Source organism: Chamaea fasciata, unplaced genomic scaffold, assembly GCF_029207755.1.
Source record: "Chamaea fasciata isolate MVZ Bird 193981 ecotype frontalis unplaced genomic scaffold, bChaFas1.0.hap1 SCAF_11, whole genome shotgun sequence".
Classification (NCBI taxonomy): Eukaryota; Metazoa; Chordata; class Aves; order Passeriformes; family Sylviidae; genus Chamaea; species Chamaea fasciata.
In genome coordinates this window covers 24,761,337-24,788,749 of record NW_027094096.1, presented here as the reverse complement: position 1 = coordinate 24,788,749, position 27,413 = coordinate 24,761,337, and the positions used below count along the sequence as shown (strand labels likewise).

General features: G+C 48.2%; 3 protein-coding genes across 3 annotated transcripts; all 3 read left to right on the top strand.

The window, feature by feature from the left end:
* The first annotated feature begins 1,426 nt into the window (after positions 1–1,426).
* On the top strand, positions 1,427–10,531 carry SLC2A2 (solute carrier family 2 member 2). The gene is made up of 11 exons (XM_066193725.1): positions 1,427–1,525; positions 2,194–2,289; positions 2,618–2,874; positions 3,400–3,524; positions 4,276–4,391; positions 4,929–5,091; positions 5,516–5,703; positions 6,556–6,660; positions 8,810–8,911; positions 9,324–9,527; positions 9,731–10,531. Exons 1-11 carry the CDS (start codon positions 1,511–1,513, stop codon positions 9,920–9,922), a joined length of 1,563 nt encoding a protein of 520 aa, XP_066049822.1. The 5' UTR covers positions 1,427–1,510; the 3' UTR covers positions 9,923–10,531.
* Positions 10,532–17,074: 6,543 nt separating this feature from the next.
* Positions 17,075–24,941, top strand: EIF5A2 (eukaryotic translation initiation factor 5A2). The gene is made up of 5 exons (XM_066193724.1): positions 17,075–17,194; positions 17,417–17,617; positions 19,049–19,153; positions 20,670–20,801; positions 21,054–24,941. Exons 2-5 carry the CDS (start codon positions 17,453–17,455, stop codon positions 21,111–21,113), a joined length of 462 nt encoding a protein of 153 aa, XP_066049821.1. The 5' UTR covers positions 17,075–17,194; positions 17,417–17,452; the 3' UTR covers positions 21,114–24,941.
* Positions 24,942–25,178: 237 nt separating this feature from the next.
* On the top strand, positions 25,179–27,299 carry RPL22L1 (ribosomal protein L22 like 1). The gene is made up of 4 exons (XM_066193918.1): positions 25,179–25,268; positions 25,555–25,647; positions 26,041–26,162; positions 27,051–27,299. The coding sequence occupies exons 1-4, from the start codon at positions 25,260–25,262 to the stop codon at positions 27,193–27,195; spliced, it is 369 nt and encodes a 122-aa protein (XP_066050015.1). The 5' UTR covers positions 25,179–25,259; the 3' UTR covers positions 27,196–27,299.
* The last annotated feature ends 114 nt before the right edge of the window (positions 27,300–27,413 follow it).

The window sequence follows — 27,413 nt, the reverse complement described above, 5'->3', positions numbered from 1 at the left end:
CAAAGAAACTGCTTGTAAATGCCTGGGTATCCACACACAGCGAGCAAACAAACACCATTGGCAAAGATCTCAGGAGGAAGGACAAATATTGGGGAAAACTAAAAAGCTCAGCCTTGGGGCCCTTCCTGTCACAGCTACCCCAGCCCAAGAGGGGAATGCAGGTGCTGTGGCTGGAATCAAAGCCCGCTTAATGCAATGAACTTTCCTCCTCCAGTTAAAGTTTTACTTTACTGGAGACCAGTGCAAAGATTAGTGGTCTTACACTCATCTTTGTTGTTTTTTCTCTTGCTCTTCCTCTGTAGAAAGTACATTTTGTGCCCATGTGAAGCCTGGCTGACTGAGAGCATCATCCAATGAGTGCTGTAACTTGGCTGCCGGACCCATCAGGGGCTGATCTGGAAGATAATGACTTTAATCAGCATTAATCACCTTCCCGGCTGACTCAGACTTTGGCACGGTCTGCTGCCGCTAAGGATGCCACTGTCCCCCCCGGCCCTGCAGCTCCTCTCTCTGACCATGTCAAGGACAGTAAAGCCCAAGCCAGAGACAGACCAGCTCAGACCAGCTTGTGCAGATGTGCAAAGTTCATGAAAGCCGAGGGAGACAAGGCAAAAATATTTGGCAGCATCAGGAGCATTCGGCAGCATTGGCAATGTTTCCCAGAATCCACAATATTTGACAGCACAGCCATCAGCTGGTGGTGCTGAAAGGCTCACTGTTCACACCACTGCAGGATTTTTAATGAAAGCCTCTTTTACTGTAATATTCTGGGTAATTCTGTTATGTTTTATGTCCAAAAACACATACAGCTGTCTCCTCTGATAGGTGTGTACTGGCATTAGAGCTGCCTGCCAAGGGGGCTCTGTGTATGCAGGTGTCTGTGTATGGATACACAGAGAGACCTGTATACATCTGTGTTTATATGTGGCTCTGTATGTGAAATACACACATGAATATATTTTACAGCAGGTGCTAAGTGCTATTGAAATAAAACATTTAGTCATTTTCTAGCTGCTTTGCTACATGTGTTGGAGAGGTTTATTCTCCCTGATTCAGCAAGAGAACTGTGATGTGACATGCCCACCCAGCACAGGAGCTGAGGAAGGTGTTGAGCATCTCCAGGCTCAAGCCCCTGGCATGTCACATTTCCAACTGTTCAGCTGAGGGACAGCCCCAAACCAGCCCTGCAGCTGGTTCATTTCAATTTTCCAGATCCACTCGATGTCTTTGCAGGTCTCCCATTGTTTCGTGTGTGTCCCAAACACGGGGATTGGTGGTGGCTGCTTTGAGCTGAGCGGTGGCCAAATAATGCGTGGAAGACTTGGGTTTCTCATTAACTCCAGAGGTGATATAGTCCCATCTCTCCAAGCACCAGCCCGTTTTCCTGCCTCCATCCCAGCTCTGCTGTCCTTCCTTCCCTGCCCAAGCCCTCAACTTGCCCGGCAGCCCAGGACAGTGACTGTTCCCAGAAGGAGGGTGGAGGAGCTGCGGAGTGGATGAGAAAAGGAAAATGCAGACAGAGAAGGTAATCATGGCTCCCCGGTATTTTTGCACTAGACTTTCTAGTGAAATGACTAGAATTTCTGCAGGACCCCAGCACTGAGCAATCCCTTACCAAAACCAATCAAAACCAAAAATCTCCACTAATTAATTGTGCACAGGGGCAAAGGGGAAAAGGGCCAAGGGGCTACTTTTTATTTTTAAGAGCTCTGTTGGCTCACTGGATAACTTTAACTGTGATGGGAGGGGAAAAAAAAAAGCTTTAAACAGCACTGCTGAAAAGCACCCTTTTGGTGTTTTGTTTTTTTTTCCCAGCTGTTGTGGGAAAAAATCTTCCAAGGATGGGGAACGACACTGCTGCTGCTGCTGCTTCTTGCACTGCTGTACTGGGCAGAGCTTTGGCTCCTGCAAGCTCCAGGGCCAGGACAGGCAGTGCAGCAGGGAGAGCTCGACTGTCATTGTGGGGCAACACCACTCTGCCCTGGGGGCCTGATCTTGCCTGTCCCCAGGGGTCTTCCTTCTCCTTTGGAGTGAGCCAACCGACTGTGCTGCTGCAGCGGCATTCCTGGATGCCACTGTCCCAGCCAGCAGGGCAGCAGGCTTCCCTGGGGATAGGGGTGGGATGCAGCCCTTCCCCAGTTTTGAGCACTGCTGGGACAGTATGATGAGGTTGTTCTTTTCTTCCTGCCCCAGCACCTCACAGGAACACTGGTCCTCTCTGTCTTCACTGCGGTGTTGGGCTTCTTCCAGTATGGCTACAGTCTGGGAGTCATTAACGCTCCACAGAAGGTAAGTTGGTTGTGCATGCCCAAGGAACTAAGGCTTCAGGACAGCCAGGGACAGTTTGTTCCTTGCAGAAGCCCTCAGGAGGGCTCTGTCCCTTTCCAGGCAGTTTCTCCTACAGAACGAAGTCCCCATGACAGGGCATGCTTTGTGCCTGCCCTCGTGGCCCTTCCCTGCTGGAGTCTGAGTGCTGTGGAGCCAGAGGGACCCCTAGATTTCACCCCTGCAGAGCCTGGAAAGCATATCTTTTCCTGAGGCAGAATAACATCCAGAACAGGGGTTGGGGTGGTTATAGATCTGAGCTGACAGCGTTTTTCTTCTTTACCTGTCACAGGTGATAGAAGCGCACTACGGGCGTGTGCTGGGCATTGTCCCCCCGCACAGATACGCCACCAACGCCTCCATGGAGGATGGCACCTTCCTCCAGGCTGGCACAGAGGGCACACCCCCAACCCCAAATGACATCAGTGAGGACCTCGCAACCTCCTCACACATCCTCACCATGTACTGGTCCCTGTCCGTGTCCGTGTTCGCCATCGGTGGCGTGGTCTCCTCCTTCACCGTGGGCTGGATCGGCGACCGGCTCGGGAGGTGAGAGGCTCGTGTGTGCTGTGAGTCTGCCACAGCCCAAACCCTTCTGATTGATTCTTCCCATAGAACCGTTTCCTCACTGTAGAAATACAATTTGTGTTATTTTCAGCGATTTAGGAAGAAAAGGAAAAATAACCCTCCCAACTTCCAAAATACTGTTTCAACCATCACAGATGTTGGGCTTTTTAAAATCCCCAGTTACAAATCAGACATTTTATTGCAACTTGAGCGTTTCAGACAGCAGCTGATGAGCAGCCTTGATTAAGTTCTGAATTCCCCCGTTTCCTTCCATGGCAAAAGGAGGAGGAGGACATTTGCATGGTGTCCGCACAGGATGTAAAGTATAATTTATAACATCATTCTAACTACTCTGATGATACCCTGGCCCCCGTATTTTGCAGTGCCTGCTTTCATTGTTTTTCCCTGTAATACTGATCAGGTGACTTCATAGTTCCTCTAGTGTGTTGCAATGGCTGCTTTGGCTGAGCGAGGTGCCAGAGGAGCTGTGCTGCTGCCTCCTTGCAGGGTGAAAGCCATGCTGGTGGTGAACATCCTCTCCATTGCTGGGAACCTCCTCATGGGGCTGGCGAAATTTGGGCCATCCCACATCCTCATCATCTCTGGGAGAGCGGTCACGGGGCTGTACTGTGGTGAGTCCAGGCTGGGTCAGCCACTGAAAGCAGCTCCTTGGTAGCGTGCTCCAGGGCTCCAGGGCTGCAGTTCAGAGTTTCCCATAATTTTTAATCCTTTTTTTAGTTCAGGAGGGGTTTCACTGTTGGAAATTTCCCTCTTCTCCCTATGTCTGTCCTTCTTGATCCAGGATCTTTCCCAGAAGTATTTGGGTTGGCTCTATCATATGTTCATTTTACATATCCTAGAAAGGAGCAGGTCCCTCTGTATCTCAAGGATGGATCTTGCTGGTGGCTGCTGTAAGAGCACATCACTAGCCAGGCTGGCTAACAGGTTCCCTAGACTGAGAGCACAGGACCACTGTGCACAGAGTGGCAAATTATAGCCGGCAAATAATTGGGGGTTACAGTAGAATTAACTTAGAAATAACAGCTCTTTATACTGTTACTGGTATGCAAATACAACACTCCACTCCGAGGTTTCAAGGCAAGTTTTAAGAAGGCTCTTTGCCCTGTGATAATTCCTCCCAGCAGACAATCCCTGCTCTGTGCTCTGATGTGTGTGTTCAAGTAAAAAGGCTTCCCAGTTTGGGGCTCTGAATGCAGGGACATCCCTGCACCCAGCACCTTTCCAAGGTGCAGGCGGTTCCCAGCCAGGTGGGGTGTGGAGTGCAGCACACAGGCTCCATCCTCCTTTCCCATTTGGGAAGTGGTTTCTGCTGGTCGCTGAGCTGTGTCTAGAAGAGGTGACACCCACGTGTGCTCGGTGCAGGGCTCTCCTCTGGACTGGTGCCCATGTATGTCAGCGAGGTCTCTCCCACGGCCCTTCGAGGAGCACTGGGGACGCTGCACCAGCTCGCAATCGTCACAGGCATCCTCTTCAGCCAGGTAAGCAGCAGAACACACACATCCAGAGAGGGTGTTTCAGAGAACAGGAAGACCACAGTGTATACTGGCCTATTGACCACCGTTCCACCCCAGAACTGAAGCAGTGTGCAAAAAAATCTGCTTTAATGGGGTTAAAGCCCTGCCTGTTAAGGTGTCTTAACAAAGACAACTTCTCAAAAATAAAAAAAATACTTCTGCAAACAATTTCTCCTCTCCCTGAGGAATTTTTTTCAGCATCTCATCTGCATCAGGCTGGACCCTGAGCATGAGACCCCTGATAATCAGGTTCTCAAAAACAGCTTCATCAGAGAAGCAGGAAGCCCAAAGCTCCCATCAGCATTGCCCACCGTGGCACAAGTCCCAGCTACACAACAGGTGGGCACAAAAATGTACAGAAAACAAACATATCCAGAAAAAGAGTTGGTATTTGCTTCTAGTTTTCCTCCAGCTTGTCACTTCAAAACACCACAGTGGTCAATTGCTTTTTCTTCTTAGGGTGCAAAATGATCTATTCAAATAATGCCTCAACTATTCCAGGTCCTTGGACTAGACTTTCTTCTGGGCAATGACGAGATGTGGCCCCTGCTCCTTGGTCTCTCTGGCGTGGCTGCCCTGCTGCAGTTCTTCCTGCTCTTACTGTGCCCTGAGAGCCCCCGATACCTTTACATCAAACTGGGGAAGATGGAAGAAGCTAAAAAAAGTAAGAAAGACATTCTGGGCTTGTTGTTTTTATACTGTACATAGTATAAAACAGAAGGACAAGCCTGGCTGAGGACTCCCATGTGACTGTGGTTGCTCTTTCTCATGCTCTGAGCTGCTGAGACACACATTAGCTCTGGATCAAAAACTATTGAGATGTTTGCATGGGACTAAGCAGCACTGCTGCGGGTTGAGGCTTGAGAGTGATGTTTCAGGGCTGTTGCAGAGCTGATGTGCTGCTGCCCCTTATCAAGCAGATGAACCCTGGATCCTTGGATGTGCCATAGGAACCCTCAGAGCAAGAGGACATAGCTATCCATGTGGTTGGCTTGCCTTGAGTTTTGCCTAGAGATTCTTGTCCTTACATATACAACTTACCTACCCCTGAAAATAAAATGTCAATCTTTTCTTTTTTTTTCCCTAAGATTTGAAAAGGCTTAGAGGAAACTATGATCCAATGAAAGAGATCGAAGAGATGGAAAAGGAAAAGCAAGAAGCTGCTAGTGAAAAGAAAGTCTCCATAAGACAGCTTTTCACCTCTTCCAAGTACAGGCAGGCTGTCATTGTGGCGCTGATGGTGCAAATATCCCAGCAGTTCTCGGGAATCAACGCGGTGAGTCTCCCCAGAGTGTCTGTCTCTCCAGAGATCCATGCTGGGCATGAAAAGGCAGCTCTGGCTCCATCCAAGCCACGAAGGCTTTCCCACGGCTGCAGTGGGCTCCTGGGTCCCTGCCAAGCTGTCTGTGGGAGGGCAGGAGGGGAGAAGAGTGGGGGGGAGTCCAGCACAAAACCAGCTGGCACAGCAGACCCCTGCTGAGCCCTCCCATCACCCTTGCCCCTACCCAAGTTTGTCAGCAGTTTGCTCTCTTTAATGACATCATGCTCACCCCAGAATCACTATTTTCTAGCCGTTTTTAGCTAAACAACTTTTGCATGACCTCCTGGAATACCAGAAATCACCATTTGACACCCAGAAGCATTAAGGGGCACACAGGGATGCCCAGCCTACCTGGCTCCATGCCAATCCCATCCACCAGCCACCCTTTACCTCCTGCCCTTAAGAATAAGGAACCACCTTATTCTCGGAGAGAAGGAAGAAGTGGAAGTTATTGCAATGAGAATATTTTAAAATTAACCGAAAACTTGATCACACTAAGATATTTGTCTTGAGTGCTCGGTGCTGGTGATCTGGATTTTAAGATTAAACATAGACTACATAAAAGAAAACAGATTTAATGTGCAAATGCAGTAGCTCAAGAGGGGAATTTCAACAGGATTTTTAACTCCCTCAGGCTCCTATGAAATTTTCAGCTTTAATTACTATAACAAGCCGTTAAAAGTTGAAAAATTAATCATAATTGAATTATGCCACATCTCAGCCATGCAAGTGCAACTCTTCCCTCATGAGAACAAAAAGTTTCACCAGCCCTGTTGCCTAATCCTTCATCCTGATGTATTCTGATAGATCTTTTACTACTCCACAAACATTTTCGAGAGAGCTGGGGTTGACCAACCAGTTTATGCAACCATCGGTGTTGGAGTGGTGAACACGGTCTTCACTGTTATCTCTGTAAGTAAATACTTCTGCCCCCTGGACTGCAAAGACACATAAGGTACAGTGTGGTTTTGAAACCTGATTTTATCCTGGTGCTGGGATTTGCAGTGTTGCAGGACTGACCCTGAACACCCTACAGGGAAAAATCATTCCCCGGGCAAGTATAATCTAAAAATACAAGCCTTGACATAGAGCATGTTGCTATTGATCAGCACTGCTAAACGCCTTGTGAGTGGAAACTGCACCATTGTGTTCAGGGAAGCTCTGAAAACTCTGCATTTCCCCCTAAAATAAAAGTTGCCTTGAGACTGCAATTCTGCAGGTCCTATTCCCCCAGGGAGCAGGCAGGGTATGCGGATGTCACCAGCTCCCAGTCTGCTCTTGCCTGTTATCTTTCAAACTGCTTTCTGTATGTACATAGCACCTGCACGAGTGATATCCCAAGGCTATTCCACAGTAATAAAACGAATCCAGCACCTATCCTCATCCTATATACACAGGGCTCTGCAGCAATAAAAGGATGTTTTCCATTTCCACAAACCTCCCTTCATTTGTCTCTCTCCTGAGAGGATTAACACAATTCACATCAGCTGGCAATTAGTTTTATAATGTGGCCGTTAATACAAGATCAGGAAATGCCAAGCCTATTTCCCTCATATCTCTCTAGAGATTTAGGGAGTAAAGGACTTGCACCAACATGATGCAGGACTGGTTGCAAGGCAGAAATACACAGCTCCAAGAGATTTAGGACAAGGAGGAATCATTTTAAACTGACAGAGAGGAGTTTTTTATTAGATATTAGAAAGAAATTAGATACTAGAAAGAAATTCTTGTGAGGGTGGTGAGGCACTGGCACAGGTTTCTTAGAGACGTTGTGGATGCCCTATCCCTGAACTGTCCAAGGCCAGGCTTGGTCTTGTGGAAGGTGTCCCTGCCTATGACAGGGGGTTGAAATTGGATGATCTTTGAGGTCCCTTCCAACCCTGACCATTCATACGCCAGGATGTGTGAGAGAGGAGGTCTTGGAGTGAACCTGCCTCAGAGGAAGTCCATCATGGGCCCCCACACAGAGGAGAAAATGTGATGTTTATTGTGAAATGAGGCACAGAGGTGTGCAAGAAGAAGCCTTTGTGGAAGAAGCCTTTCTTCAGCATGAAGGGTGTCCTGCAGCTCCATCCCCACCCCAGAGCAACGGCATTTGCAGCCTTAGGCATTTGCTCTTTGCTTCTTTTGCCACAAGCACTTAAAAATTACCTGCTTTTGTCAATAAATGACAGACCCCAATCAAAAGGCAGAAGCACTGACAGCTGGGTGGACCTTGGTAAGGGGAGAAGGGAGCAGAGACTCATCCTCTGCAACTTCACGTGTCAGCACATGAACTGCCTCCAGCAAAAGAGACGGTCTCTGGGAAGTGTAAATCCTGGGTGTCATGGCAGGAAAGGTGGAGCTGGTGGCCAGAGGTGTCCTTTCAAGCAGAGGGGAGGGAGCAGGCAGCTTCAGAGGCTGCTGCACAGTTGGGCCAGGCCGCCTCCTCCGTCCTCTGGAGGGACCTACAGCTGGGTGAGGTGTCTGGTACAGACTTAGGTATCTGTCAAAAGTTGGATGAGTGACTGGAGTCTACCAAGAGGAGCTGAAAAGGAGCACACTAAGCTTTGTGACTACCAGGGAAGCAAAGAGTCTGGGAGTGATTGGAGGAAAAATCCTAACTGCAGCTGCTACACAACTATCCCTGCCCGAGGACAGTCAAGGTGCAATGGCCCGTGATGTAACCTGAATCATGCTACATTTTGAAGCCTGATTTCAAACTAATGCAGACCTAGTAAGTTTTTAGTTCCTGGAAGAAAAAAAAAAAAGAGAGAGAGAGAGAGAGAAAGTCCACAGTCAGCAATTCATGTGTAGGAGTGGTGGGAAGTCCTGAAAGCCTGGAAATGGATGGGCTCTGAGTATATGTGCCTTTGCCTTGCCCTTGGCAGAGTGACTGCTCAGTCTGGTTCCCCAGGAGCCGTCAGTTTCTGACACTTGGAAACCAGCACATAAATCTCTATCACTAGAGCCAAAAGAGCAAAAGAGCAGTGTGACAGTGGTAACAGATTGGTTATAGTTAATGGACCTGATCCTGAGAGTGGTGGTGCTGGACACTGAGCTCCTGCATGTGTTTCCACAGGTCTTTCTGGTGGAGAAGGCGGGCAGGAGGTCCCTCTTCCTGGCAGGTTTGATGGGCATGTTAATCAGTGCCGTGGCCATGACAGTTGGGCTTGTGCTTCTGGTAAGGATTTCTCTCCATTTTTTCTCCCTGGTTTGAAAACAAGAGAAAATCCCATCAAAGTCAGTCCTACGCACTGGTGCAAGCCCCCGTCAAGATGAAAAAGCAAATAAGGGGTGGCCTCCTTTGCTGAACAGCCTGGTTATTAAAGGGTGCCAATATGCCCCGTTTTGCTGAGCTGCAGGCAAGGAGAGGGCTCAAAGTAACAGCTGAGCTGATGGCTGTGAACTCCTCCAGGCAGCAATGCTGGCACCACATGCCCAGCCAGCACCTGGCACAAAAGTTTAAAACCTTAATTACTCATGTCCAGTCCCTCTTGGTCTGAATAGTAAGAAATTTCTGAAAAAGCCCAAATAAAGAAATTAGTGACAATTAATGAGAGCTGCTTTGGGACTATAACACCAACCTCTTGCAGAGCCAGTTTGCCTGGATGAGCTACGTCAGCATGGTTGCAATCTTCCTCTTCGTCATCTTCTTCGAAGTGGGGCCTGGGCCCATCCCCTGGTTTATCGTAGCCGAGCTGTTCAGCCAGGGCCCGCGCCCTGCCGCCATCGCTGTCGCCGGCTTCTGCAACTGGGCCTGCAACTTCATTGTGGGAATGTGTTTCCAGTACATAGCGGTAAGAAATCCTTCTCCCACACAAACAAACAGCTGGCACAATCCCACTACGGGGCTCCCAAAGCAGCCCAGCAGGATGTGAATGTGTCTCCCAAATTTCCATCCCCTAGTCTGGCTGGGTACGTCAGCCAGCCGGGGTAGGAAGGGGCAGTCATCCCTGTGGTGCTCATGGTGGTCTCCCCTGTTCCCACCTTCCCACTGCAGGATCTGTGTGGACCATATGTGTTTGCGATCTTCGCGGGTCTGCTCCTCATCTTCTTCCTGTTTGCGTACTTCAAAGTCCCGGAGACGAAAGGAAAGTCCTTTGAGGAGATTGCAGCCGTGTTCCGCCGCAAGAAGCTCTCGGCCAAAGCCATGACTGAGCTGCAAGACCTGCGACGCAGCGAGGAGGCATAGACATCCCATGCACCCAGAGAGGAGGGACAGGGCATGCACCTCCTTCAGGCGCCATGGGAAGAGTGTTGGGCAAAAGTCTCATTTCACAAAGACCTTGCAGCTGGCAGACCAGGAGGACCTCCTCACACATCCCAGCCACAGGTGCTAACCTGGCATTATACTCTGAGACACTTGGGACAACTGGGCTGCAGGAAGAGCCAGGGAAAGGACAAGAGGAGTATGGTACATGCCTGCCTCAATGCCCTGCTGGAAGAGCCCAGCGGGACAGTGATCTTACCAGACAGCATTGAGCAGGGCCATCTCTTAGCTGAAATGAAGGAAAGAGGGACTGGCTGATGCTGCAGCCTCATGTTTTCCCTTTTTTATCCCCACCTCTCTACTTCATTCTGCTGAGTGACCTGGTGCCTTTAGAATCTAACTGCTCGTGCAGTTGTGCCACCACCAGCACACAGCACTGATCATCCCAAGTGCTAAGGAAAACAGATGGAGCAAACACCCCTTTACTCTTGCTTCTGCAGAGGAAGATGGTGGATCCCACCTGACCTGGTTGGCATGTACCTCCCTTGCTTTGCTATCTGTGCATTATGGAAATGCTGTCTGATCTCAAAAGGATTTCTCAGTTGCAATATTTTTTTGGACAATCTTAGAAACTGTGGCTGGGCTGATGGGTGTTTTCCCTACATTTCAGCCAGACTATTGAGCTCTCTCTTTCCTCCCAGGAAGCCTCTCCTCTCTCCCTTCTCACTGCCGCAGCAGCACAAGGCACAGCACAACCCTGAGCACACAAAAGGCCTGGGCACTCCTGGTCTCCATGTGAGGAGACTCGAGCCCTGCTGTCACCCCTTCCACAGTTGTGACCATTACCAGGGCACCTCCTTCCCCATCAGCACCTTCCTTCCCTTCCTTTCATACAGCGCTCAAGACCCACAGGCTCCAGGTCCAGCCAAGGGCTCAGGCTGCTCATAGAGCAACAAGTAATGATGACCCAAAGAAGAAATGGGTCTTGGAAGGTTAACTGGAGGATGCCACTTACCTAACTCCCATTTTGTATCACTTAGCATTTTGCTGGCTGGGTGTGCTTCAGCCAAGATAGTGCGCAAGCAGGAGGTTGTGCTGTTTCCATAGCCTTGTTTGTGTTCCTTTTGCTTCTCTATGAAACATTTTTATGTGGCAGAATCAAGCTCCAAGGATTTTTCTTCCTTTTTTGGGGGCATATGTTGGAACCATTGTAAAAGCCTGCTCTCTTCTTGACTTTTAAGATCTGCATGTTCCTTGTTGTGATAACAGGTTACTTTTTAGCAACTTTCTCAGGGTAGAAACACATTATTTATTTAGAGATGAAACAGTGGCATTGCTTGGTCACTGCGTGCTCACCATGGCTGCTGGTGAAGCAGTGGCCAAAATGTAACAGAGGATCGAGCATAATGAAAAGTACAAAACAGCCAGGCTGAGGAGGATCACACTGCTGCTATGGGTTTGGTTTTAGGGGGGGTTCATGCTCCTTTCCATGTGCCTGAACCTTTTTTTCCTTTGTAGACTTTACTCTCTTGGTATTAGGACCCTACAGCAAATTCTGGTCACTTCCAACTGATGGGAAGTGCAGCCACAAGGTCCACTGGCAGAAATGCCTGGCCCTGGTGTGTGCACTGAAGCAGTAAGATTGCACCAAAGGCTTTGCTGGAGTGACCGCTGGAATTTAACGAGAGGAGAACTGGGTCAGTGCTGTCATGTGCTGCAGTGATGGGTGACCCAGGTCTGACACAGGGTGTACAGGACTGCTGGAACCAGAGCCCAGGCTGGGGCTGAGAAGAGAGCAGCAGAGCTGGGGCACAGGTCTTGTTGAGCTGTCCATCTGTGTGCTGCACGCAGCTTCCCCCACGTGAGACCAATGGCCATGGCAGGCTCAGAAGCTCTCCACAGTGTTTACTGTAAGTTAAATACAATGGATTATCTGAATGTACAAAAGGAGAAAAAAAGAGGATTCTTGCTATCAGCATTGTTATCTAGGTCTGTTGGATAAAAGATGAACAACATCTATGGCATGTGATGGCTTGCGCGGCTGTTTTTCCCCCTCTGTACATCTCAGACATACATCCAATGCCAGATGGGAGCTATTTTCCTAGCAGGACATGTTTGCTCCACAGGTGGTAAAAGTTGAGCAAGCCCTCAGCTAAATCCCTTTGAAACAGGCGGTCCAGAGGTGAGACTTGGGGTTGGAGGCAGCCCTGGAGTTGGTGGCAGCTGGCTCTGGGCCGGGATGAGCACTGGAGGGGTGCCAGTGTCTAGCCCCAGCTGTCCCCACTGCCTGCTCCACCCCACTGTGAAGCAGCTCTGCTTGCATGCTGCTGGTGCAGCCTAAAACCTGGTGCTGGGGCCTCTCTAGGCACGAGAGGCAGGGGAGCATTTGGGGACAAGTGAAGGTCAAAGCAGATTTGCCGCTGTACTGAGGGCCCAGCCAGGCTGGGTTCCCTATGATCATACAGGGGATATGAAATTATTTCCTAAACTTCTGCTAAGTTTTGTCCTATTGTCTGGAGGGCATCAGTGACTCTGCCAGCAGCTCAGCAGTGAGGGGTCTTATTGATCAACATTGAGCAGTCAGTCCTTGTTTTCCTGTGTCACTGGTGAATGACAATAGAAAGCCCAGTCCAGTTACGGTAGTGCAGCACATAAATCAGTTTAACGAAGCCCACAGCATTAACAGTGCCCACAGTTACAGCACTGAACTTCTGGAAGAGCTGCCTGGGGGTTCAGAGACACCTAAGGAAAATGGAGTGTCAGGCTGAGTTTCCTTGCAGCAGCTGCCATGTGGAAGGTAAGGGAGTTTTCTTCTTCCAGCCTGGCACAGGATGAGCAGGGTAAGGCATTGCTGGCCCTTCATCCTCCCCATGGCTGCAGTGAAGGATCAAGCTGGGCTTCACTACCACAAGAGCACCTTAACCATATGCCAGTGCAGGATGGGGTCATTAGAGTTGGTTAAATCTGACAATATGTTTACTTTTGTCTCGTCCCATCAGGCTGATAATTAGGACTGTACACTTTATCTGTCCTTGCTACGTGCAAGTTCCAGTTAAAACTTGCTCTTGAGACACAGCTTGTTGAATCATTATTTTTATCTCTCACCATTACAGTTTTACTAAGTTGGTAATCATTAAAAAAATTTAAAAGACCGAGTCAAACTTATTAGCTAAATGGTCGTTGCATTTTCATAACGTGCTAAATATGTTCTCATACCATGCCTGGCTAATAATGCAATATAATTAATAATCCCTGAGAAAGCATCTTGTCAGCAAGAGCTTTGACAGTGTTTTCCTAATGTGCTGAGACAACACCCATTAAGACTTTTCTGTTGTGCCAACGGTATCTAGTCTCCCACTCTCTAGGCTTGATTTTAAAATTAGTTTGACTTCCCTAATTCAATAAACTCAGGACATTTGGCCCCATTAACGCTCTCCACACTAATTTATCACAGGTTTTTCTGCCTCACTTCAACTTGTTTTCCATCACTGAGAAGCACTACTCTCTATCTCTGGAGTCAAACAGCTGATAATGATGAAGCTAACCCAAGTACTACATATGCAGGGACAAAGTCTTTGGCGTATGATGAATCTTCTGAGGTGTTCAATGTCTTTCACCCAAAATCTATGGTAGCTGAGGAATTCCAAAGCAGAAGAAAGTATATCTGGGTGCAGCAGAATGTGTAAGCACCAGATTAAATTTAAGGTAATGGAGTGTGCTCAAGTGTTTCACTAAATCCTGAAAACAACACTGGCAAATTTTACCCAGAGGCACAGCCTGAGTAGCTGTGCTCAAAGGGAAGGAATCTCCTCCCCAGCACTGGGGCAATAAATCCTGGCTGCAGATCAGCAGTCCTTAAATTTTACAGGCTGTAGATACAACTGCAGACCCGAGGCTTGGGTAGTGTCCGGCATTGTGCCTCCCTGCACTCTGTCCAGGAGAGAGAGTGCCTCTGTGACTCGAAAAGCATCAGGACCCCGCAGGTCGTGGGTGCTCCAGCACTGTTGCAGCCGCAGGAGGAGGGAAAAGCTGGAGTTACTTTGTGCTTTCCTTCTCGCCGGTGGGGAAGTTACAATTACGGTGGTCCCTGCTAGCTCACAGTGTCACTGCACCGTCACCGCTTGCCTCTGACCCCAGTGTGTGCCCAAGTGATTCCCTGGGTGTTCGGACGCGGGCTCGGCACAGGAAGCCGAAGACGGTGAGCGGCAGGAATAAAGCAGGGCCGGGAGCAGAGTGGGTGTCTACGGCAAGGTCACTACAGAGGGTCCCTGACCCCATTCCTGCCACACAGACACACTGTACCTTGGAGCTCTGAGGGGCTGCTGAGTGTGGCACTGTCCTGCGGAGGGGGGTCACTGATCCACAGCTTCTCTCACGTCCTCCTGCTCAAGGCTGCGCCCAAAAGCCAGCGCGAACCCTCACCCCGACAGTCAGGACACGGTGGGATCCCAGGAAAGTTAGCTCAGCAGCTGAAACAGAGACACTGTTCAGGTTGGAACAGGGCTGTTTACACCACTCTGCTCATGCCCTGGTATTTCTAATGGGGTGACCTGACCTCACAGCCCAGGAGTGTAAACACCATCTCCTGACTTCCAGTGGGCCAGCTGGAAATAAGGTGGGACATTTCTGGAAACAAGGTGGGATGTTTACCCCAGCACTGGCTGAAAGGCATATTCTCAAGGCTGGGCTTTGATGAGGCACTTTAGGGCATCAGACACTTCTCCAGAACATAACTGAGAACAGACACAACTCACTAAGTTTAAATCTTCTACAAGTTTTCTAGTCCCTCTTCACTTCTTTAAGACACAGATAAGAGAAGCGAGGCTTGATAACATCCTGAGCCTACATGAGAGAAAAGGTGCGTGATCCAACTGTGCAACACTGGAAAAAAACCACCCTTAAATGTGAAAGGCTGTGGTATTTTATTTACAAATATGCTTCGAATCAAATTGCTGTTCTTGTATAGAAAAGTGGGATAATCACAATAATACTATCAAGAAACACACTAGAAAATTAATGTTGATCCAGGCAAAGGAACAATGCCCGCAGGCAATAACTGATGGATTGGATTTCCAATGTTTTTTATTGAATCTCAAGAAAAGGCTGTATTGCAATATTTGGTTTGTCTGAAAAAATAAATATAATCTACAGCTGTACTTCAGTAAAGACTTGATTTAGCCCTGAAGATCTCTCAAGTAATTCAAAATGAATCTGTTAATTCTGGAAAATCAGCCAAATTTATCAACTGATACTTGAGGGGAAAAAAAAAAATCATCAGTAGTGCTTAGCCCCAGGCTGCTGCAGTTTGGGTTCAGAACAGTTGGTTGTTTTCTCACAAAATGTTTTATTAGAAGATAAAAAGCCCGAGAGCATGTGCAACTTGTCACACACTTGCAGGTAAACAAACACACACTGTACATGTTAAAACACTTAACAGGATGCCCCGGATTCTGCTTATCAACTGAAACAGCAGGAAAATGGGCAGGATAAAGTGTATCATCTCCAGAGCAGGCTGGGTGAGGCAGCATCCAGGGAAAGCCCAAGTAAAGGAGACAGATGATGCTGGGGCCTCATGGAGTGGCCCCGTGTAAATGAGAGCCAAACTTAACGCCTTGGCTGTACAATTTGGAGTGGGATCTTTGTAACCAAGAGTGGGACCACAGGCAAACAAATCCCAAAAATTAACACAGATGAAACAAAACACCTCGTGGTGAGCCATTTAAAAATGTGATGTTAAAAGTGACTTCTGTAGCTACCCCATTTTAGAGCACAGATGACAAAGTCAGAGTCTCGGGGCAAAAAATGTAGGACAGCACACAGCAGCCTGTGATGTGATGGCTGAGGCAGGTGCTGACACTGCTGCCACTGAATTGCTGCATTCTCCTGGTTTTGTTGTGTTTGCAGGTGATCTGCAAGGCAACCTGCAGAGCCGGGGCCCGTCTGCCAGCAGCTCCACAGGAAAGCTCCTCCTGAATTTGTCCAAAGAGCTCGAAGTATTCTGACATCCGACTAGGAGGGATGTAGTAAAAACAGTCCTTTGGCCTCGTTTTGCTCAGGACCCCAAGGCCAGGCTTCCATGGCCACAGACCTCTCCTGAGGCAGCACGAGGAATGGCTGGTTGTCAGCATGAGGGCTCTGCCATAGTTTAGAATACCTTGGACTGGAAAACCTCTTTAAAGATCATCTATTCCAAATCCCTGCCACGGGCACAGACATCTTTCACTGGATCAGATTGCTCTAAACGCCATCTACCGCGGTCTGGAACACTTCTAAGAGTTCAGTTTTTCTGAACGTAGTCTTTCCAAACCTATGCTCTTTTCAGTTTGAAACCATTGGCCCTTGTCCTGTCACTATAGGCCCTGGTAAAAAGTCTCTATCTTACACATAATCCTCCCCTATATATGGAAATACTGCAACCAGGTCTCCCTGGAACATTCTCTTCTACAGGCTAAACAACCCCAATTCTGACTTTCTTTACAAAGGATCCTCTTCATGGTCCTTCCCTGCATCTGCTCCAACAGATCCATTTGTTTCTTCTGGTGGGGACCGCAGAGCAGGCCACAGTATTCCACCATTACTGGAGCATCAAACAGAAGCCCTCGGTAAGGATCTCAGCCATCTCCGACCCTTTAGGCCGACTACGACGCTTTCAAAACGCTCGTTCCTGATTACTCTGAGAAAGGGGCACACGAGGCAGACAAAGGAGCTTTGTGTGTACAGCCATGCACGGCCCACCGGGCTTTTGGGACATTTTGGGACACACACCGCCCGCCACGTTCACCCAAATCGCACCGCCGTAGCCAAGCAGCCCTCAGTCGCCGCGGCCGCCTCAGCCGCCCAAGATGGCGGCGGGGCGTGCGGGCTGCGGAGAGGCGGCGGTGCGCGGCGCCGCCTGGCGGCGGAGGAGCGGCGCCTCCGCAGCGCCCTCAGCTCGCCCGCCCCACGCGGGATCCGGGGACGGGGCGTGGCCAGCGCTCCAGAGTGGGCGGGCGCGGGGAGCGCCGCCGGCACGTGGTTCGGGGGAAGGGCTGGGTGGCCACGCCCCCCCCCGCGGAATAGCCGCGGGCCAATGAGCTGCGGCGGAAGTGGGGGGGCGGGGCCGGGCTGTGCGCGCGCTGCCCGCGCCGCCCCTTCCCGCCGGCCGCCGCAGTGGTGTCGGGCGCGAGTGCGCCGCGCCCGCCGCTCCCGTCCCGCTCCCGCCCAGCTCCCCCGGGACCGCCGCCACCCCCGGCACCCCCCGACCCTCCTCGCAAGGTAACAGGGGCCGCGGGGACGGGAAGGGAGGGGGGCGAAGCGGGCTCGGGGGTGGGAGGCCGGGGGCCCGCGGCACGTGGCGGGTTCCGCCCGCCGCGCACGTGTGCGGGGCGGGGGGGCCCGGCCTGCGCTCCCTGCGGTGGGCGGTTGGGTCCGCGTCCGTCCCCCTCTCCCCCTCCCTCCAGCGGGGCTCCGAGACGACCCTCTCTCGTTGTCGCGCAGGCCCCCCCCGCCGCCACTCCTCCCCCTCGCACCGCCATGGCCGACGAGCTCGACTTCACCACGGGCGATGCCGGCGCCTCCTCCACCTACCCCATGCAGTGCTCGGCGCTGCGCAAGAACGGCTTCGTGGTGCTCAAGGGGCGCCCCTGCAAGATCGTGGAGATGTCCACCTCCAAGACCGGCAAGCACGGCCACGCCAAGGTGAGCGCTGCCCGCCCGGCTGTCGCACAGCCCGCAGTGTGCGCTCCTGCGGCTCCCGGCTGGCCGGCAGGCAAGGGTGTAGCGTTTCATTTGGCTCTGTGTCCCGCCTTTGCCTTTCTCGCAGCGGTGTCTCATCACTCCAGATCTGACTCAAGGGGTTTCAGTCATGTAAAGCAGGAAGGATTGAGAACTGGGGAACTGGGGGGGGGGGGGGGGGGGTGTTGGTTTTTTCTCCCAACTTTTAACTCGTTAACGCTTTTTTTAAAATAAAAAGTTTTAACGCTCACAGTGACAAAACCAGTTTCTGTAGTGGGGGGTAGAGTAAGTTCTGGAAGGGGGGACTGATGAAATCACCAGGGCGTGGTTGGGTTGTGCTGTCACTACCCACCAGAGCACTTCTGTGTCTGCCCGTGCCGGCAGACTTTTACTATTGCAGTGTTAGACCAGGAGCGCCCGTGCTGTGTTACATAATCCAGAGCTCGGCGGGCACTCGCTGCTCTCTGGGCCTGCTCTGGCCCTGTTTTGCCTCGCAGCTTCTTTCCTTATTCCAGCACTGGGAGAGGAGTGCCCGTGTCCCAGCAGGGATGTTTTTAGCCACTGTCTGGGGCTGCAGCCCTGCTGCCTAAGCAGTTGGGGCTCATGCAGCTGTCCAGAGCTTGGAGCAAGGCTAAAGCCCCCCTTCATTCATTCATTCATTCATTCATTCATTCATTCATTCATTCAGCCACACTTTAGGGTGGGTGTATCAGAGTTGAGACAGATCTGTTGCGAGCACTGACTTGAGAGATTTCTAAGTTTCTACTAACTTGTGTGATATGCGTAGGGGAGTAGAGTATTTGGGGTTTGTCCGAGCTAGAGTAGACCGAGCTCTTCCTAGTTTTTTCCGTTCTTCTTCCCCTTTTTTTTTTTTTTATGGCTTGTTTTAATAGGCAGATCCAAATTTCCTAAATACAGAAGCAGCTGTGAAAGGGAAAAGGCCTCAGAAGAACTGGTTAAACTGGTCATCTTAGTTCTAGTTGCAGTAAGCAGTGCAGCTGGCATTAAGGGAGGTGGGAGCTGCTGTGATCTCTGTGCATGACCACCCCTTTTCCCCTTAACTGCCTGTTTCTTAGAACAGCTAGATCTTAAAATAAACATGTTCTTAACCACCACGAACTCTTAGCTTGCTGCTGTAAAACTACAGAAGGCAGTGGTAGATAACAGTGGCTGCTCTTGCTCCCATGTAGGGTTTCTGTAGTGTGCTGTGGTAGGGAGTGAGAGGCCCTCTCTTGATGAGAGGGATGTTTCCATACCACAAGCAGAAAGTTGAGGCAGAATCTGGGATTGCACATGATCTCATAGGAAACTGAGTAGAACCAGCAATACTGGTGGCAATAACATCTTGCTTCTCCAGGACCAACAGTAACTGCTGCTGTTTTTCTACTCTTCCAGGTCCATTTGGTTGGTATTGATATCTTCACTGGTAAAAAATACGAAGATATTTGCCCATCGACTCATAACATGGATGTTCCAAATATCAAGAGGAATGATTACCAGGTGAGTTAACAGTCATACGAGGTTTTATACTCTTAGTACCACACATAAACTCTCTTCATCCCCACATTTGCCTCTCAGTAGAGAACTGTTGTCAGAATTAATGGAACTTGCCTGTCTAGACAAGACACAGCTGAACTCATAGCATTTACTGAATTGCTAAAACCATCAAAACTCACCGATGAAGAGAGAGCTCCTTAGTGTATAAACAGCCTGATGTCAGAGTAGCAGTCTTAAAGCATGACAGGTTATAGACGTAATTCATACCATGCTTTTTCTAGCTATTGTTATAAGGCCACTTCTGGATTCTTTGTGGTACTGGCATCCTTTAGAATATGGAGAGAGGCTTCTCCCTGCTGCAAGTTAATATTAAAGGAGAATCGAGATCTCACATAAATAAATTTGAATCTAAGCATAAATTGTCATTTGTAGTTTCACTCTGACATGGGGTAGATGAATCCCCGAAACAGTCCTAAACTGCATCTAATGCCAGTTCTAACTTGCCAAAGTGTTTTCTGCTCCTTGTGGGGAAAGTGGTTTTAGGTGACACCAAATAGTTTTTAACCTCCTGAGCTCTGCACTGAAATACGTGTATGAAGGGAGCAACTTCTGTAATGCCTTCTGTGCTGTGGTTAGTGAGCTCTTAAAAGCACAGTTCAGGTTGAGCTGCAACATGTTTGCTGTCTTCTCATTGCGTTGGGAATAGTTCTGATCAGGAACTGACACATCCACACCATCTGGAAAGCTGCAGTTGCTTGACAAAAGCCAAGTTCAGTGTTTTAGCAAACAGTCTTTAGTGTCTTCAGGACAGCTGATGCTCTTGGAATAAAGTGTGACCAGCCTGTTTTAGGGATCAGACCTTCCAAGAAGTTCTTAGTGTTATCATGGTGGTCTTTCTGTATTGTTCTGGGATTCTGATTTCTTGGACTTACTGTTACATGTTCCAAATTTCCCAACCTGCTCTGTCAAAATAGCTATTCCTCTTAACCCAGGCTTTTGGTTAGGCTTAAAACAGCATTATGGAAGTAGTCCAGGGCTTGGTGGACGTTCCCTAATTTATTAGTGTTTAATGTAAATGATAGTTTCTCACTGTAGAGATTCAGGTATAGAAGTGTATAGTTACACCGTTGTGTATTTTGTACACTTTATACAAACAGTGCTGTTGAGTGAGCACCATTCCAGTTATTGTTTCTAACTCACAGGTGAAAAAAGCTCAACCACTGATCTGGAAGCAGTACATTTCCTAAGTCACACAGATGGGGTTTCTAGTGTTCCACCTACTAGGAAGTAACCAGCAGAGTTCTGTTGGTTCTTGATAGCAGGATGCCTTTTGCTACAGTTGCCCTAACTCTCAGCCTACTGAACTTTTGTTCAAAATGGATTTAAATAAGGTTCCTAGCTGTTACAGAGTACTAAAGAATTACTGTAACAGGTGGAGTTCACTGCCTTCTGCTTACATTGAGCAATTACCTGCTGGTGACTGCTGATTAAACTTCTGAAAATGAACTTCTCTTTGCAGCTGATTGGTATTCAGGATGGGTATCTCTCCCTGCTGACGGAAAGCGGTGAAGTTCGTGAGGATCTAAAGTTGCCGGAAGGGGATCTTGGCAAAGAAATTGAAGGAAAATTCAATGCCAATGAAGATGTGCAGGTAAGTAGGGAGGGCAGACAAGAACAGGCAGGGTTAATCCCACCTGATGATACAATGAAGAAGTCTTACTCTGGTATTGACCACTTGTATCTCTCAGTGAGGGGTGGGGATAAGTCCTTTGAGATGTAGGAGAATGTTTGTACTGGAGCACTCAAAAGAGATGGGATAGATATTAAAATGTGAAAGTTTGTAACTTCTAGGAGCACTTCCTGTGGCCTGGGCTGGAGCTCACCTCTGTGTCTTCTCTTCCAGATATCTGTCATAAGTGCAATGAATGAAGAATGTGCTGTAGCCATAAAGCCTTGCAAGTAAAGAAGATCGCCAGGCTCGGGCAACTGCTCAGGTCTGGACAAACCACAGATCTATAAATTTGGTCCTTATTGTCACCAAAGCTCTGGCCTTCACAAGCAACCTCATTTCCTTTTTGAATTGTTAAAAAGCAGTGCTGGATTCTGGATTAGTGTTGCAGGCTAACTGGCAGTTTTCAAAATCACTGAGATTTTAATTCCTTAATTGTAACTATTTTAACATTCCTGTGGGTTTCAGCTATGGATCTAAGAAACCAATCAGGTGTTACTAGTGGATATATTTTTATTTGCTTGAGCAAAACAGTGTTTGTCTGTATGAACAGACAAAATACAGTATTCAGGGGCTTTTAGATAAGCTGGTAGGTATCTAGGATTATAAAATGACCTAGAGCACAAATAGTATTTTTCTTGACATCTTTAGGTAGAACTGACAATAAAAGTAGCTTTTTTTTTTTTTTTTCCTTTTTTTAAAGCTTAAGTACTTTGTGGATTGGGACTCTTGCAGAACTGTAGGTGCCAATCACAATTTTTAGACCAAGAAACTCAAGTGATCAGAAATGCCAGCTGGCTTGACCAAGCCCCAGTGGCCATGTGCAACTAAACTGTATTACCTCTGTTTTCTTCTTTGCCAACTTGTTGGCTTATTGTAACGATAAAATGGTTTAAAAAAAAAAAAAAAAGCCTTCCTGTGGTTTAGGCAGGCCGTTGGAATATTGAGTAGATAAGACATAGATAGGTCAAGGGGACACAAAGGTGAGAATGGATGTTAAAGCTATAGACTTTCACTCGAGGCCTTTGTCAGACTTGAAAAATAAAATAGAAAAATGCAGTTCAATTGCTTTCCTTTATTATATTTATCTTAAACTAAAAGGGTGACAAACTCCTGGGAATCTGTTGCAGTGCTTCCAGCTTTAGGTTTTAACCTTCAGGTTCAGACCATATTTTTGTAGCACAGGGACCACACGTTTTTCAGAAAGTGGGACAAACTGTAGCATTGAGCCTAAACTAAATGCATGTGATTCTTTTTAGACAAAAAAATAAAACGATTGTATTTTCAAAAAGTCAACTTGACAGACAATACCGAACAACCATGGCTTCACTATAAAAGTAAATAACTTGCTACCTAGTTAGGGAAGCTGGCTCCTGTCCTGGGGAGTTCTGAGTCATAGGAACATGCATGCATGCCTCTTAACTATTTAGTAGCTTAACAAGGCTTCACAGCAATAGTTATGGAAGGATAATTAGCCTGCTCCTGTCTAAGGCGTTCAGCTTGAATTCTAACACTTGGTGACTCTTCATGAGTGGGGAAACTTCCTTAGTCCATGGCTCAGACCTCTCTTTGCAGTTGATAAATTGTTTCATGAACTTGCCTTAATGCTCCGTGGCTGATGGAGGGGTGACACGGAAGCTGCCCTGGACAGCACGCACAATTCACACTACTTTGCAGCCAGAGTTGGACTTCATGCTGCTCTTAACTGCTTTAAAATGTTTTCAGCTTCATAGTTTGTACTCTCTAGTCCCCGAAGGGCTCGTGGCAACTGTCCTGAGCTGCCCTTGGCCACACTTGGGGCAGGGCTTAGCAGACCTTGGAGGTACAATGCAGATGGCAAAAACATGCGTTGTCCACAGACTTCCCACGCCAGAGAGAGCAGTGCCAGTGAAGGTAAAGACAGCAATAAATACACTCCTGTAATAAAGCACAGCTACCTAGGACACCTGGCAGAGGTAGGACCTGCCACACGCTCTTGCCTAGCACAAAACATGTTGCAGGTGAACTCTATAAAGAGCGCCTTGGCTGAATTGGCAAAGCCACTTTTAAAAGAAGCTCTAGATTGAAATGCTTCCAGAAGAGTTCTGAAGTGGATGAGGAATAGTTCAGGCTAGTCTGCACGGTGCTCCCTTGTGCCTCTCCATCAAGCTGGTACCTGCAAGTCAGGCTGTGTTGGCTTTGAAGGTGACTGCAACCATTGCTGATGATGCTGACAGCAAGCTGAGCTATGTAGTGTCACGTGGGAGGTCAGAGGATGCTGTGTCAAACTAATGCAAGTTCTATCACCATATTACAAATACTTCCAAAAGTCCTGAGAACTGCAAGACTTGAACTTGTCCTTGCTCTGGTAGTGCTTTAGTCATTTTCTGGTCAATTTTCAGGTTCCTGTCTGTCCTCTAAAACCTTGTTGGACGACAGGTACTTGATGTCACTGGCCCACAATCTGAGCAGTTACTCGGACTAAGCTCTCTAGGACCAGGGCTGGTTTGAGCCCTGTTCCTACAAGGGGAGTCCTGGCCTGACTGGAGTTTTCAGGTACTACAGCAATCTGAAGATAGAGGTTTCATGACCTCCAGCTTGCTGGAAGAGCCCTCCTCGGGACTTTCAGATGTCCTTCTATTGCAACCTTCAGTTCTGCAAGATTTAAATGATTAAGTACTTGATTATAGGTTTGTTCTTATATACTTAGTTGTCTTTGTGAAGCACTTCAGACACCAATGGAAGTGCAGAGCATCATGCATGAAGTTTCCCATAGGTACATAAGCATGTCTTATAAAGCATAATCTCCAAGTTTCAGTAAGGTTAAAAGTTGCTTCTGAATTAAAACATGTATTTCAGGCTTTTTTTTTTTTTCTTCAAAGTAAGATGCTTCAGTTTCCTGTCAGAATCGTTGCAACAAACTTTGTGATCAGTAGTCCATAGAGATGTGTATTTTTAATATCCATAACCAAGTGCTTAGGGAAGTTCTCTTTTCATAGCTTTACTTTAAAACAAATCTTACCGATGTATTTGTTCTGTATTACTGTCTTAACACTTAAATTGTGTCAAAATCATAAACTTAGAGCTGATGGCAATTGCTTAGAGTAAAGCCTGTGAACACAGGGAGGTGGTGAGAGGTATTTCCACTCCAAATAATCTTTTTTTTTTTTTGGCTCCTGTTCGTTTTCTCCTACTACTTCACACGATTGGAAAGACTGCAGTGTTTCCTGCCTCAAATGTTGGCAAATAATACTTCGAGAATTCAATAGCATTCTAAGTTTTGCTTATAATGGTGGTTTTTCAACTGGGCTCTTGCTGGTTGAGCCATGTTCTCAGGGCTGTTTTTTTTTTTTAAGCTGAAGTTCATTATTTCTCTTGCAGGTTTTTCTAATCTGAAGTGTACCCAGAAACGGTGCACGCTCTGTAGTTTCACAATACAGATAATTTTACATAATCTGTAAAAAAGTCAAGTTTGTTGACAGTTCTAACTCTTATGGTTACTGCAGGTCAGTCTCGCAGAATTCAAAACTCAATAAATCCCACTATATATATATATTTTTTTTTTTCCTTTCGGTTGAGTAATTAGAATGTAGTTTGTTACAGTAGAACTAAACTTCAGGCTATAAAGAGACCTTGTTGAGGGTATTTCAATGATCTGCTGGGAATGTTACTGAAGGTGTGCTGGATCCTGGAGCGATCGGCAGCTCAGCACCAGGTGCTCGGAGGCTTCTCCAGCACCCGCACCGTGGCCCGGCACTATTTGTCATCCGAGAGTGACTTGGTTTGTTGAACGCCGAGGAGGTGTTTGCTGTGCTTTGCTGTATCGCAGAACCCCTTCTGTCCTGTGCTGTGTGTTGTAAGCAAACCCGGCTGCTGCTGCTGCTGCTGCTCGCAGATGTCCGCGGCGGCGTTTACTGCTCGCGGGACAAAGCCCACCCTGTAACCGGCGGCAGCTCCGGTCTGTCTGTTTGGGAAGCTCTGTTACTGTTCTCAACGCCATGGAAACGATCAGGGGAAAGATTTGTACGTGTGTGTGTGTGTGTTTTTGCTCCAGAAATAATAAAGGTGTCAGTGCTGTGGGGAGATGGTGCTGGTTACAGTGACGGGAGCGCGGTGGGGCTGCCAAGGGGCTTCGCGGTCACTTCCAGGGGCGGGGGGCGGGCGGTTGCGGTTCGTGCGGGAGGGAGAGGGAGGCGTGCGGCCGCGTCCCCTCCTGTGGGAATAACGCCAGGAAATTCCACGCGGGATTCCCTTGCCCGGGGCCGCCATCTTCCCGGCAGCTCCGGCGCCTCCCGGCGTGCCCCGCGCGCGCCCGGCGCGGTGACGTCGCCGCCGCGGGTATAAAAGCGCGGCGTGGCCGGCCGCTCTTCCTTTCTGCGGGAGCGGCGCGGCGGGAGCGCGATGGCGCCGGTGAGAGCGGGAGGGAGGAGGCGGCGGCGGGGCCGGCCGGGGGAGCCGTGGGGCGGGTGAGGAGCCGGCGGTCGTCCCGGTGCTGGCAGGGCGATCCCGAGAGCGTTTCATGTGGGAGGCGGCCGGGTCGGGCCGGGCCGGGCCGGGCCGGACGGGCTGCAGTGAGGCGCGCTGGCCGGGAGGCGGCGCTCCCGCTGCCGTGTGTGTGTCCCCCCCCAACTTGGGCGTGATAAAAGTTTTTTTGCGGCGCGATTTGTTAACGGTGAGGAATTCTTCGGTGTTTTAGCAAAAGGACCGGAAATCCAAAAAGTCGACCTGGAAGTTTTGCCTTGACCTGACCCATCCTGTGGAAGATGGAATCTTTGATTCCGGGAATTTTGTAAGTCGTGGTTTTGCTCGTAGTTGTGACGCATAGTATAATAAAGGCCTTAGTGCAGCAACTGGGTTAGAGTTGAAAAGCTGCATTTTAAATGAGTTAAATCATCAGCTGTTCTTTAAAATACTGTCATTAAAAAAATTTTAAAAAAATATTTGGTTTTATAGCATGCTTCATACCTGTCCATAAACAGAACTGCTTTAAATTAATTTCTGTTTTAGCATGGGGGTGATTTTTTATAATTACGTGCTGTGACATGTTTTTGCACCTTTAAATACTTCTGTCAGGACATAAATAAACGGTGTTCTTTAATGTTGCTTCCTGACTAGGGTCACTTCCCTAGTTCATACCTAGGGTGCCCTTCCCTAGTGTTCTATTTCCTTCATATTGAAACAGGAACAGTTCCTAAAGGAGAAGGTTAAGGTCAATGGGAAAACTGGAAACTTGGGCAACACCGTTCACATTGAACGTCTGAAGAACAAGATCACAGTGACGTCCGAGAAGCAGTTTTCTAAAAGGTTGGCCTGGGTGTCATTCTGTTGCGTTTGTGGGGTTTGAACTGTGGGATGTTGAACATAAAACCAGAGTAACTTAGCTTGGAAAAGATCTTCACGATCATCAGGTCCAGCCATAAACCTGACGCTGCCAAATCTACCGCTAAACTATGTCCATAAATCACTCATTAATATTCAGCTCTTGCCTGCAAAATGAATTGGAATTAGTGCTCTTCTCATACTTGGAGAGGTGTTAGTTCTAACCTTCATAGCACTTGTAAATATTAGTGAAACATGTAATTAAAACAGATTTATTATATCAGGTATTTTAAAATCGCCTTTTAAAACTCAAGGCTTGATTGCTAATTAATGTTGACTCTAAGCATATTAATAGAGATACTTCATACAGGTCCTTAGAAGTGTATCAGGGGGAGGTGGACCTTTAAAATAACACTGAATTAATGTCATGGGTGGCTGTTTGATTATTTAATTGTTGGTATTATAATGAATGTGTGCACGATGTGGCTTGTTGCAAACAAACCCTTTAAGCCAAATGAAGCCGTAAGCTGTTCAGTTTGTTAGGACACGCAGGAACTGAGGCCACTGATGAGAGGTGCAGGTCCTCCTTGCATCCCCCCCTTTGTTTGCTGATACAGGTGCAGCAGAATCTGTCACATTGGACCAAGATTTAGAGCCAGTTACCAATGCTTTCTGGTAGTCGAATGAATAATAAATTCCTGCATGTCTGTCATGAAAACACGCTTTTATTGCCTGTGTAGAGTGAAAATTTTCAATTTCCGAGTGTAATTACTGCAGTATTACCCTGCTCATGGCATTTTCTTGGGTGGAGTGCAGACAGCAGCAGGGGCTGTTCCAGTGAGAAGTTTCTAATGTGAAATTCCTGGATTTCAGGTACCTGAAATACCTGACCAAGAAGTACCTCAAGAAGAACAACCTGCGGGACTGGCTGCGCGTCGTCGCGTCCGACAAGGAGACGTACGAGCTGCGCTACTTCCAGATCAGCCAGGACGAGGAGGGCTCGGAGTCTGAGGAGTAACTCAACCTTGGCTTTATGCTGAGTACAAAACGCCAGAACATCTATTTATAAGAACACTTTTTAATTTATTGGTGAATAAAGATTTTGTGCCCTGTTGGACAGAGCGTGATTGGTTTTCTGGTGTTTTTCTTGAATTCCGATTAGAAAGCAGCACAGGAATTGTTTGGTTTGCAGTTTTCCTTCCGCTGCCAGCAATCAGCTGCTCGGTTTTGCACCAG

Excerpts from the sequence above, each read along its gene's own strand:
- SLC2A2 (XM_066193725.1), top strand. Across the intron at positions 2,875-3,399 it reads ATCGGCGACCGGCTCGGGAG|GGTGAAAGCCATGCTGGTGG; the intron begins GTGAGAGGCTCG and ends GCCTCCTTGCAG. Across the intron at positions 6,661-8,809 it reads CGGTCTTCACTGTTATCTCT|GTCTTTCTGGTGGAGAAGGC; the intron begins GTAAGTAAATAC and ends GTGTTTCCACAG.
- EIF5A2 (XM_066193724.1), top strand. The coding sequence starts at position 17,453 with ATGGCCGACGAGCTCGACTTCACCACGGGCGATGCCGGCGCCTCCTCC. Across the intron at positions 19,154-20,669 it reads TCAAGAGGAATGATTACCAG|CTGATTGGTATTCAGGATGG; the intron begins GTGAGTTAACAG and ends TTCTCTTTGCAG. Across the intron at positions 20,802-21,053 it reads ATGCCAATGAAGATGTGCAG|ATATCTGTCATAAGTGCAAT; the intron begins GTAAGTAGGGAG and ends CTTCTCTTCCAG.
- RPL22L1 (XM_066193918.1), top strand. Across the intron at positions 25,648-26,040 it reads TCTTTGATTCCGGGAATTTT|GAACAGTTCCTAAAGGAGAA; the intron begins GTAAGTCGTGGT and ends ATATTGAAACAG. Across the intron at positions 26,163-27,050 it reads GAGAAGCAGTTTTCTAAAAG|GTACCTGAAATACCTGACCA; the intron begins GTTGGCCTGGGT and ends CCTGGATTTCAG.